General features: G+C 32.6%; 2 protein-coding genes across 2 annotated transcripts in view; both read right to left on the bottom strand.

The window, feature by feature from the left end:
* LOC108209702 (serine/threonine-protein phosphatase BSL1-like) overlaps positions 1-8,332 on the bottom strand; it is a 29,525-nt gene extending 21,193 nt beyond the window's left edge. Inside the window, exons 1-10 of the mRNA XM_064087230.1 lie at positions 7,780-8,332; positions 7,607-7,667; positions 7,400-7,478; positions 7,126-7,205; positions 6,949-7,043; positions 6,213-6,312; positions 4,535-4,604; positions 3,549-3,650; positions 3,233-3,314; positions 2,953-3,123 (exon numbers count right to left, since the gene is read on the bottom strand). Of these exons, the coding sequence (XP_063943300.1) occupies positions 2,953-3,123; positions 3,233-3,314; positions 3,549-3,650; positions 4,535-4,604; positions 6,213-6,312; positions 6,949-7,043; positions 7,126-7,205; positions 7,400-7,478; positions 7,607-7,667; positions 7,780-7,981 (1,042 nt within the window). The 5' untranslated portion in view covers positions 7,982-8,332. The remainder of the gene's footprint in view (positions 1-2,952; positions 3,124-3,232; positions 3,315-3,548; positions 3,651-4,534; positions 4,605-6,212; positions 6,313-6,948; positions 7,044-7,125; positions 7,206-7,399; positions 7,479-7,606; positions 7,668-7,779) is intronic.
* A 2,970-nt stretch (positions 8,333-11,302) lies between these two features.
* Positions 11,303-12,583, bottom strand: LOC108206782 (histone H2AX-like). The gene is made up of 2 exons (XM_017377189.2): positions 12,219-12,583; positions 11,303-11,683 (listed from the first exon to the last, which is right to left on the bottom strand). Exons 1-2 carry the CDS (start codon positions 12,417-12,419, stop codon positions 11,462-11,464), a joined length of 423 nt encoding a protein of 140 aa, XP_017232678.2. The 5' UTR covers positions 12,420-12,583; the 3' UTR covers positions 11,303-11,461.
* Positions 12,584-13,017: the final 434 nt, after the last annotated feature.

Below are 13,017 nucleotides of genomic sequence, written 5' to 3'. Positions count from 1 at the left end.
GGGTTCGGGTCTCATTCGGGTATTTAAAAAATAAAATTAAGGGGTCATTTGTTAAATCTGGACCACTTTTTCTGAATGATTGAAATCTGAATGAGTGAAAGAATCTGGATGGTGAATAAAAATTGCCGTTTGTTATCTATTTTATCTGAATGACAAATTTCATGAGTTTGATATTTTTTTATAAGATAAATTTAATTTATTAATTATAATGCATGATATATATTATTTAATATAAGTATTTTATCTAATTAAAGCAAGTTGTAGTTTCAACAACCACAATTTCTTTTTGGGTTAATTATCAAACTCATCACTGAAGTGGACAAATGGTATCAACTTCATCACTGATCTCCACGGAGTCTCAAGTTGCTCACTAAACTCGCTTAATAGTATCAAACTCATCACTGCCGTTAAAAAAAAATAACTGAGGTTAGACGGAGTGACAGATTGGCGGTTGACGCGGCACATTAATAAAAAAGACTGAAGAAAAACAAATGAAAGAAAAAAAAAGTATAAAATAGAAATGCCACATAATTTGAAGTTTATATGGAAATAAAGCATGCAAACTTTTTATTAAATTGATTTTAGGATATAATTATCTAAATAAACGTATCGAACTAAATTTTAATATATAATTAACTAAACAATTAAGATTAACTTTTATGTTTTTTATTAGATTATATTTTTGAATAATATTGAAATGTTTTCTCTTATAATAAATTTTATTTATGTGAATATTATTCTTGGCAAAAAAATATTTTCAAATTTTTTTATATCACCAACTTTCTTAAAATTTTAAGAAAAATCTAGATATAGAACATCAAGAAATTCATTTCGATTTTTAACACTTCTATTTATTTTGGAGTTTCTTGTACCAAACAAAAACATGAAAATAAATATATGTAAATTTAACATATGAAGCAACACATATTGTCCAAATCTTCAAAAACAACACATAATGTTTAAAAATATATTTTTGCCAACAATAATATTCACATAAATAAAATTTATTATAAGATAAAACATTTCAATATTATTCAAAAATAATTATAATCTAATAAAAAACATAAAAGTTAATCTTAATTGTTTAGTTAATTTTATATTAAAATTTAGTTCCATACATTTATTTAGATAATTATATCCTAAAATCAATTTAATAAAAAGTTTGCATTCTTGATTTCCATATAAACTTCAAATTATGTGGCATTTCTATTTTCTACTTTTTTTAATTTTTTTTCATTTGTTTTTCTTCAATCCTTTTTATTAATGCGCCACGTCAACCGCCAATCTGTCACTCCGTTTAACCTCCGTTACTTTTTTTAACGGCAGTGATGAGTTTGATACCATTAAGCGAGTTTAGTGAGCAACTTGAGACCCCGTGGAGATCAGTGATGAAATTGATACCATTTGCCCACTTCAGTGATGAGTTTGATAATTAACCCATTTCTTTTTACATATTTGAATGAATAATAAAATGAATATCTACTTCAAAAATAAAATTAAATTATATCAAAATTTAATAATAATAATAATAATATAATATTCAAAAAATTAATAAAATCTTCAAAATAAGAACAATCATTTATATATTATTTTTTAATTGGATTAATTATATACAAACACATTAATTATTGGAGATAAGAATTTATATTTATATATATATATATATATAATTTAATTATATTAAAAGAATATTTGAATATAAATATTAATTAAATAAAAAATAAAATTACACTAAAAAATAAAAGTGAACACATATATAAATAAAAATATATATAAAATACAACACATTTTTTATTCATGTAAATAAATTAATTATTTGATGAATTTTTTTGTAATATTATTTTCCCAAGTATACACATAGATTCGAATAATTATTTATTTATTAGTATAGAAAATATGTTAACAATTCAAAATACTTAATTATTATGGAATTTTACAAAACTTATAATTCAAAATAAAACCTGTAACACAGCTAAAGGCCCATATCTGGACGACAGAGGCTCAATTATGTGATAGGTCTCCTCCAGAGGATTTTGGTGTCGTCCAGCCTTGAAAAACTCATAACAAACGATCTTAATCGTAAACATATGTCTCGTTCAGCTCATTCAGTTCCATCCAGGGGTTAACAAATGAGCCCTAAATAAAAAATAAAAATTATATAGCTATAAAAAATGTGATGACTGATTTTTTTTTTTTTAAATTTAGGAACATAAAAAAGGGTTTTACAAGTTTCGTCTAATACAATAAACACGTGAAACATGTTAACTTAATTGTATACAATCATTTAACTTATCATTTATATTTTATATTTTATTATATTTAGATTTTTTATTGCACAATAACTGAGAAAAATATTGATGAAATAAATATAAATTATGTATTGAGCATATAAAATTAAGTAAAATGTTAATATTCATACCTAATAATTCACAATATTTTAATATATATACTTTACATTAAACACATAATATATATATATATATATATATAATATTTTGTATCGGGTTTTTATCGGGTCTCGGGTTCGGATCGGGTTTTAATCGGGTTTCGGGTTTCGGGTCGGGTCTCGGTTCGGAATACCTGAGATCCAGATCCAGATCCAAACTCTTTCGGGTCTAAAAATAAGATCCGGATCCGGATCCAGATCCAAAAAAATCGGGTTCGGGTAGACCCAATCGGGTCGGTACGGGTCGGGTATCCATCGGGTCGGGTAAAACTGTCATCCCTACATGTAGAAATGGATAACTATAGAGCAAATAACATGTCAAATTTGATGTGCACGTGTGCTTACGCCCCATAGTGCACACCCCGTAGTAGAAGTCGTGCCAACAAATCTTGTGAAGGATGACACTTAAAGAATAGAAGAATTACTGATTATGTAATATGTACTGCAGGTTTTAGAAGGAACAGACAATCAAATTATTGTTTAAAGAAAACACTTAAAGCCAATACCTCCTCTGAGTCCACCATGAATATATACTTGTGTATCAACAGATGCAGCAGTATGGCGACAGCGACGCAAGAGTTCTAAAGCAGGGTCGTGCTCAGCTGTCCCCTTGTTGGTGCTTGAAGGAGTTACCAATCCATTTCCATCTAACCAAACTCCAGCAGCAGTATCGAGTACTTCCATAACATAATTAACATTGAGAAAGAGAATAGTTGAGGATTTTACTAATTTAAAATCTAAAGTATATCAACTGCAATTAATGTCGCAACCTAATTCCCATATTACCTGCAACAGCTGCTTCACCATCAACTCCCCGCCCTCCCCTAACAGAACCTCCGGTAACATGCAATCTAGCGCCAACAAAGACCTAACCAGTAAAGCAAAGTAAGTTGTGCTAGCAACAAGTTATATTACAAGAACTGAAAGGTCATGCCAATATAACAAGTCTTAAGTCTAATGCAAACACCATACAAAACCCAATTACGAATTATTACAGTCCAGAAAGCTTAAGCAGAAATTAAAGTTCAATTAAAAAAACAAGAACCAAAGAGAGAAATAATGCCAAAGAAAGTGAAAATTTGTGAATGTTATTCAAACTTACAGCTGCATGTTGATATCTTGAAGTTGGAGAAACGCCAGGGGCAAGAGTCCATTCCCACTGGCCATTTCTATGCAAAAGCAGTCCATAAGCATCAGCTAGTGGCTGCAGAGGCACATACACATATTATAGTGTCAGACAATTTAATAAATTTAAGAGAATTTGTGATTTCATACCATAAAAGAATTTCTACATTTTTTAGATCAAATAAGGTCTACTAGGAAGCGACATTATGACCCAAAAAAAAGGTTCTACTAGGAAGGATCATCTGTTCAACCATGCCTCTTCTTCGAAACCTTCAACAGATTTCACAATCTACTACCTATGTGACTACCTGTTAATTTGAACTCCATGCTAATGTTTAAGCAACTCCTGTGAGAATATGTTACCAATCTTCATTCATTTGTTGGTCATATGCAAGGCATCTCACTCCTACTAATACCCTTCCTTTCTGATATAGTAATGTGCAGGAAATTCCAGAATAGATATAATACTATAAAAATATGCCTACATTAAAATGTGAGATCTTTCTTCCATCACTTTCTTGATATGATAATTTATACGAAAGAATGGGAGACAAAATAGAAGTAGCACCACCAGTTTATGGTGGTGACTGATCCGAACCAATATATGCTGGTGACCGATCCGCATAATCAGGTAAAGTAAGACGAATTTCATTTTCTAGGTGTTTAGACTTATAATTAGTTCATTGACCACTGGAAGTAATTTTAGAAAGTGTGAACTTTCACACAGTAACAGAGTAGTTTAAATTGAGTAACTGGTACGTAATGGTAGACTAAAGAAAGTATAAACATAATTTAATAGAAGTTAAATAAACTAAACTTCAAGGGTCAATACCTGACAAAAAAAAATTAAAGGGTTAATAAAAAATAGACAAAACAAAAGATTGCCGAAGACCTCAACCTTAAGGAATATTTAATAGTTTGCTGGTTGGTAATAGAAGGGTTCACTAGCATGTAACACCTTACCGTTCCCGAGATATCTCTTCCCCCACAAAGCAGTAGCATGCCATCTGAGCGAGCACTTGCTGTTGCATACCTACATGGACGAATGTAAATTCTAAAAGTGAACTCTCATAAAAATTCTCTATCTGACATTTACTAACATAAATGAATACATTTTTGTAATTGGATTTCTTCTAGTTTTATTAACCATGATATACCTACAACTCGGCACTTCAACACAGCATGAAATAGAGAAATCCATACAGAAACTAGTACAGTTGAGTGTCATGTACTATCTAGCACCCGACAAGGATCACAAGGACCACACACCAAGGTCTGATTCAGACATATGATTATACACACAAAAAAAATAAATTTAGTAGCAGTTTATAAGCTGAGGGGGGGAGACACATGATAGATTCTGCTGGATACTTAATATCTTGCATACCAGGCTACGACAGAGTTCATACAATTAGGCAACATCATAAAAAACTAAAATGTACCCATTATATTCCACTCAGAAATAAGGTCTGGGAAAGTGCAATATGCACACAAACCTTACCTCTACCCCTGGGATTAGAAAGGCTAATTATTTGTGCTACGTGTGACTAGTTTATCCATATAGCTCTTATTAATCATCGCACAAGCTAATTGTTGTCAGTTTTTCTTTCTAGATATTAATAACCCCGCCTAAAATAAACAAATGAAAAGGATAGTAAGGAGTGTCCATAAAACTGGGATATAATTGTTCCCAGTAGTGTATACTTAAAAGTAAGAACAGTCCTATATTTAACTAGTAGTATTTACTTAAAAGTAAAAATAGTCCTATCTTTAACTAAATACCGTCAAAGAACATGACCTAAATGAAAACAAAAGGACAAAGCAATAAATTCATAAGAAAGCAAAAAAATGGTATCACTCAAAGAAGAGATAAATAGACATATTGGATACATGATTTTATACATTACAAGAACTATTTGGCCATTTGCAACCGAGGTTAATTGTATAAAAGATCTCGACACAAGTTTAGCATATTGATGATGTCCCAAATATCCCACACATAACATCAAGTAGAAAATAAAATGCCTTCAGTAACAAACTTATATTTCATTTACATTGCCCTTCCAGAGCTTAATGTAATATTTCCTCATAAGAAAGTAAAAGTATACTTAGAAATGACAGTTTCAGCTTAAGACATTCACCGGGAGTAACAAGAAATGTGCTGCGCTTGCTTATTCTAAATAAGTCTCAAAGGAGTGTTAGGTATTAACCATAGATGATCTACATTCAAGTACTGAAAACCCACTAGGTGAGATAGAGTTCCACAAGTGAGTTCTATTAGTAAATCAGACCAGTAAAAACAAGAGGAACTAAAACAGCTTGCTTAGGACACGATGAAGCAGTTAGAAATTGATGTAGGAGATGTATTGAAATCGTATAAAATTGAAATAAAGGCTTTCATGTGATTGCATGATCATGCTGAGGAGTACTGCAGGGCCATGCTAAAACAGGAAAACATTGAAGGCTGGAACAGTTAAAAATCTTTAATTAAATTAAAAACCCTGAAGAGTTTTCTCTTTATCTTTTCTTGTGGATTTAAGGGTTTCAAGGATTTCTCGTGTAAGAGTAATTTAAGGATTAACACTTGTTTTTCCTACACTTCCGCACTGCATCAGAAATCTATGATAAAAATATAACTTACATTCTAGCTGAAGGTCTATCGCCCTCTGGAGTGAGCTTCTGCCATGCATATGGTTTTTGAGCGGTATCCAAAGCCCAAGCATCTGATAGCACTCTTTTTCCTGGAGGAAACAGTATTTACTTCTATGAAGACCCCAGTGTACAATTAAAATGTGAAAAGAAATTGTTGAGATGAAAATCAAAATTTACAGATTTATGCATTAAATAAACGTAGTATCAACAGAAGAGGTGCTGACACAAGCTTAGTTTACTAAAAATTAACTTCTCACAACAGAAGTCATAATTAGAAGGATTAATTTCAGTCAACTGTTTTCAAGAAAATAGAAGGCAAATTGGTTATTAAAATTTAGAGATACTCAAACATAAGTTACAGTGGAGGTTGTTTTTTTTTTTTTTGAAAATACAGTGGAGGTTGTTTAGTTGAGGTAAATCATGGATACTACTGATTTTTTCTGACAGAAGTACATATACTTTATTTTCTCATAGCAATTTTAAGTTTCTACAAAGTCAAGAGATACATCACGTCATGACGCAATCACATGATAAACACTGGACGTAATAGCAAGTAAGCACTAAAAAACTAGTATAAGTGACATATTATGATATTATCTCACATATTCATTGGCACCAATAGTTGGTAGCCTGACTGATTCCTCAAGAAATGTAAGGCGGCTCTTTATGATTAATGAATGTGTATAAACATCTTAAAATATAAATTAACGAAAAGGTGACCTCACCGTCATTGCCACTAACAGTAACAAGAAATCTTTGAGCAACCAGGTCCATTACATGACCGTATCGAGGACCTGGACCATCTCCTTGAACAACAACTCTACATCAGAACAGAAGCCAGTAGGTATTAAAAAGAATCAACATTGATAAACCAAAATTTCATAAATCAGATAGAAACCAACCTATGCCATTTGAATTGGTCATTTGACATGTCAAGAACATACAGATCATCTGTTGAATGACCAGCAGGACCAATTCCCCCCTAGCAATGTAAACGGATTCCAATTATAGTTAAAAATATAAACAACTCAAGAAATGCACAATATGTCATCCAAACATTGCAGGCTAGCCTAGTAGATACCCCGCTGTAGTTCATATCACCCTCTTTAGATAACATGAGGTCAAGGGTTCAAAAATATGAATATACTTTCTCATTACTCGAGGATATCCACTAACCTGAAAGACAACCATGGTACCAACAGCAGCAGCTGTATGTGCAGCTCTAGGCGAAGGAGGCTCACCGGCCGGTTTAATTCTATAGTATATTCAACACAACAACCTCTAATCAACACTTCAACAAAATCCTCGAGTCCTTTTAACAAAATTTTCCATAAACTTTAAACATTTTACCAAATATTCGACATAGTCATAAATTCAACATACCTAGTCCATTTTCTTGACAGAACATCATAAGAATGAACAAAATTAGTCACACCAGCCAACCCTAAACAACCAAATTCAATAACATAAAGACTCAATCACCAAAACAAAAACACAGATAAACACATAACTATGTTTGTACTCTAGAAAAAAATACAGGAAATGAAGAAATGTACTGATTCCAGCTCCTCCGCCGCCTTCGATAGCAGTAGCACCACCAAACAGAATGAGACGAGGGCCATGAACTTTAGTAGGAGCAACAGCAGTCAAAGTATGAGCACAACGAGGACCAGGGGCATCCTCTTCTGTATCCCAGAATGTTTCAAAAGCTTCATAACTTGGAGCTGGTGATAACCATGGCTTTGTAGAAGTAGCCATCACAACCCCTCAATTACAACTCACTTGTACTACTTAAAAACCACTTATATACATAAAAACACACTAATTTGAAATGGGTTTTGACATATATCAAAGATTTGTTCTGGGTTTGACAAAGTTTGAATCTTTAGCAAGAACAGCTCCAAGATTCGTGAACTGTACTAAATGGTGAATGTTTGTTTGTGTGTATGTGTGTGTTTTTTGTGTCTGGTCTGGGCGGAGTGAGTAGAGGGGTTAACAGTTGATAAACGTTGACAGCTAGACCAACACTTTTCTGATAAATTCCTGTCTTTGTTGTACTTGCTTTCCTTTCATCATTTATTCATCATAATTGTCTTAGGCATTTAAATAGGAGTAGTATCCTTTTTTTAGTACTAGTGTTTATTAACTCCTCTTTGGAAAGAAAACAATATTGTTTGTGTTGTGTCAGTTTCTTTTTAGAATTTTAGTATGGATAAAGGAAGTTATGTTCATGTTTGATGAGATCAGTTCACTGAAATCATGGCAGCATGGCACTAAATTTATGTGGTGGTGTTCTATAAATAATCTAGCTGAATGGAACAAGTATTCTTGTTGATTGGCCTGCCCTGAGGATTTGTGAGGAGTGAGGACAACTAATATAAATAAAGAGTAATGCTAGGTGCACATAATTGTGTACAGAAAATTTGTACATAATGATGTGGCAGGTGATGTGGTGAGTTTTAATTGGGGTGGTTGGTGTAAATGCAGGAGGGCCATCCAATTAAAATCCACCACATGTCATTATGTACATGTTTTTGTACACAATTATGTGCACCAAACATTTTTCATAAATAAATCATTGCATGGGGTAGTCGTTAGTGGGCCAATTTTGTATTTTTATGTATAAGATGGTAATACATGAATTATTTAAAACTGATATTTTGTTCTCCATTATGGGAAAATGCTAACAAATTTTAGTTTTGAAGATTTGATTGATGGTTTTGTTAGCAAAAGTTTCAGAAGTTCAATTTTTAAATATTGAGTAATATTGTTTTAGTTACACATTCAAATGATTTCCCAGATTTTAAAGAAGAGGCAAAATTTTATTGTTGAGGTGAGAATAATTTCTGACATGCTAAAGCTAATATTAATTTCATCCTAAATATTGAAATATTCAGACGACCCATATTTATCCAAAGTAATTTGGAAATTAACAAATGTTCGCATATACTTTAAACTAATATTTTGTAATTTTGGAAGACTGTTTAGTTTAGACTTTGAGAAACAAGAGACCATAAGTTCCAGATTGGCAAGGACAGGGAGGAAGAAGAGGATGCCAGAGAATTTGTACCGGTTGAAAAAGCATTTATACTATTAATAGCTTAGCTAAAAGGTGAGTTGTTATGCTAAAAATAAAAAATAAATTAGACAACAACTCGAAAAACTCAACTCCAACCATACTCAGCTGTTGTCTATAATTTTAGTCAACTTATGACTAAATTTGTCGAACCTCTACATGTCTGTAAAAAATCTGTAGGAAGATTGCACATCATTTATTATCATATTGAACTGATATATTCTATTTTAACAATTTAAAATATTAATAACATATTATTTTTAAATTATAGCCAACCAATATAGTCAATACCATTGAAGCAAAATGTCTTCCAGGTTCAGAAAATTTTACATAATATCTTGCAGGTCCTGTTTAGCTAACGATTATAACTAACGTCGTTGGAGATGCTCAACGAATACATTAGAAAATAGCTTGAAAATCCACCAACAATCATGCTGTCAAGTGTCATGCACATGTATTATTTCATCAGCCCAAAACACACTTTTTCTACTTTCCACACCACTCCCTCCTAAACAAACAAAATATCCTGCCCATATGAAATGCAATAATCAAAGTTAAGTTTGTCTTTGCTTTTTTTAGGCTTAATCTAAACTACAAATTGTTGACATCAATTCATCAGCAGCAAGCTCTTTTCATATATATATTCTTTCACTTTGAATTCAAGTGTCAAGGTCATTTTCAGAAGCATCCTATCAGTCACCTGCCTATCTTTTCCAACAAATTTTCATGTGTATCCTATGTATAGAATATAGTAGTTTGTTGAGCATATTGCAAACAGCATGACTAGGTAAATTGTGCAGAAAGTGTCAAAGAGAATTTTTGTAGATAATATATTCCTAAAAGTTGTCATATTCAATCATCTCTATCGACAGAATGTACGAGGTTCCAAGGTTCAGGATCTGTTTGTATCCTAACCACATAGTAAACCACATCTTATCAATTCAGCAGTTGGAAGAATTCAAACTATATAGTACATGTCATTAGTGAGTACATGGTGATTGTTCTTCAGCTAAGAACCTCCCGTAGACTTACACTGCACATGTAGCTTAAAGTTCTGAGAACTTCCAAGTTCCTACAGACATGCATAACATATAATATATGCTTAGCTTGCCAACTGTCTATTTAAAACTCTATATATGAAATTTGGATGAATGCCAAAACACATATACAGTTAAATCGGAAAAGATCCTTGTAAATTTAAACAAGATGACCACCAGAACACCTTAAAAAGTTATTGTAAATAAACAAAACAAGTGCGGGGAAAAGTTCCTTGTAAAGCGATGCAAGATGATCACTAAAACACCTTTACAAACTTAAACATCAAAAATTATCAATATAATATATATGAATATAGCTGAGGGCACCTCTGCTACTCAAAGTCTCATTATATTACAATGCTTGCAAATTTGCGTTTAAAAAAAAGAGGTAATTTCATGACCAGCACCTAACCTTCCCCCACTAAGTCCTAAAATCACAGCATCACTCAACAATGGTACAATGATTAGCGTCAATAATTGACATGTTCTAACAATATTCTATGTACAGTACAATTTTTTTCTTTTCAAATTTGTAAAATGCAAGTTTGCTTCGAATTAAATTTCACTTATCTCACTTGGTAAAAAGGTTGCAATGCTAAGAGTGATACTGATAGAATGTGATACATCTACTTAAAACTTCAATCACATGGTTCATTCTGCCAGACTATCTAACTCTTGGTCTTGGACAGGATTTATCCATTATGACAGTCCAGAGTAAACCCAGAGTATGTTATAAGACCAAAGGCCACAATTCATTATTGAATGCGAAAGAATAAGAGTAAGAAGGCCGCAAGAATATAATCCAATGCCCAACAATCACCCCCTCCCACCACCAATTAAACTCCAGACTCTACTTGTCAATGGGACTCTCTGTGCTTGGCTGATTCAAGCACAAACATGGCAAAACAAGACCAAGAGCAATCATAATATGAAAGAACATAGACAAACTATTAAAAGATCAATTAATTCACCACACAAAATAAGCATTGCATTTTTATATTTAGAATAAATCAAACAATCCTGATATGAGGGGTATATTAACTGACCACACCAAATCAGATAATATCAAACCCCGCCATTCATCATATAAATAGTCAAACACCACAACAAAACCTTGCCAAAGCCCTAAAATTCTTGTGAGGCAGATCCAATCTCATCCTTTCCTTTCCCCATTTTCTTTGGCAACAAAGTTTGGTGGATATTTGGCAACACACCACCATTGGCAATAGTAACCGTCCCCAAAAGCTTGCTCAATTCCTCATCATTCCTCACAGCAAGCTGAATGTGCCTCGGAACAATCCGATTCTTCTTGTTATCTCTTGCAGCATTGCCAGCAAGCTCAAGAACCTATAATAAGTGACGAAAAAAATATTATAAATTACCCTTCTTAAATCTTACTCAAGATACTAACACACAGTTTTAACTTAAGAATCCCCAAATTCTAATCTGTTAAATATTAATCAACAACCAGCAAACAAAAACATAAAGTTTTAATTTTTATACTTAAACCAAAAACCCTAAAATATTGTAATGCTGAATCTTTCAATCGAAAAGAAGCATGAATCTCGATCTCTACTTTCAAATCAAGAACCCCATAATTTGAATATGCCATTTTCTCAAACCTCAATCAACAAATTAACATAAAGCCTCAATCTTTACACTCAAAATCAAGAACCCATATAATAAAAATGCCTATTTGTCAAATGTAAACAACAATACACATAAAGTTCCAATCTTCCCCCCAAAATCAAGCACCCATATACCAAAAAATCCCTAGTTGTCAAATTCCTCAACAAAACACATAAAGTTTCAATCTTTACACTAAAATCAAGAACCCCAGAAATTAAAAGAAAAATGGGGCAGCCATTAAAGCCTACATTACCTCAGCAGCAAGATACTCAAGAACAGCTGATAGATAGACCGGGGCTCCAGCCCCTACACGTTCAGCATACTTGCCTGATTTGAGAAATCGGGCAATTCTACCAACAGGGAACTGAAGGCCAGCCTTTGAGGATCTTGACACTGACTTGGTCTTTGCTTGTTGGCCTCTGCCTCCCTTTGTTATTGCACCTTTCCCACTCATCTTTGTGTGTGTATCTTTGTATGTGTGAAATGGATTGTTGTATTTGTAGGTTTGGTGTGGGAGAATGGGAGATGTGGGTTTTGTTTTATAGGTAAGTGTTGGAGGTGAAAGTGTACAAGGGTTTGGGAAGCTTTGCTCTGATTGGTGGGATTGGAGAGGGCCTGGATTGATGATGTGGTGATTTGTTTGGGCTTTCTGGAAAAACTTCATTTTCGTTTGAAAAATCTGAGTTGGGTTTTGCGAAGAAAATGAAATGTTGCCTTCGTTTCAAATCGGGCTGAACAAAATAAATTTATGAGATTTTTTATAGTGCGAGCATATAATAGTCACTAAATAATAGAGTAAATTTTAATTGGTAGGTGTATAATAAATGTTCATGAATCCCTGCACATCAATTCCATCAATAAAAATAAATTATTTTCATGAAAATTTTTAGTTTTAAGGCTTGATTTTCATGAAAATTATATATATTCGTTCGCTTGATTTTTGTCCCAATGACTTTTTGCAAAAATTTTCTTTCAAAATTACTTTACAGAAAAGTTATAACAAGACATTGTTACATTTTACGGACGAGAGAGTTCTATAATACACTACAGTA

This window comes from Daucus carota, chromosome 2 (assembly GCF_001625215.2).
Source record: "Daucus carota subsp. sativus chromosome 2, DH1 v3.0, whole genome shotgun sequence".
NCBI classification, from domain to species: domain Eukaryota; kingdom Viridiplantae; phylum Streptophyta; class Magnoliopsida; order Apiales; family Apiaceae; genus Daucus; species Daucus carota.
The sequence above is the reverse complement of the archived record's forward strand: the minus strand, read 5'-3'. Positions and strand labels throughout refer to the sequence as shown.

Excerpts from the sequence above, each read along its gene's own strand:
- LOC108206782 (XM_017377189.2), bottom strand. The coding sequence starts at position 12,419 with ATGAGTGGGAAAGGTGCAATAACAAAGGGAGGCAGAGGCCAACAAGCA. Across the intron at positions 11,684-12,218 it reads TTGAGTATCTTGCTGCTGAG|GTTCTTGAGCTTGCTGGCAA; the intron begins GTAATGTAGGCT and ends CACTTATTATAG.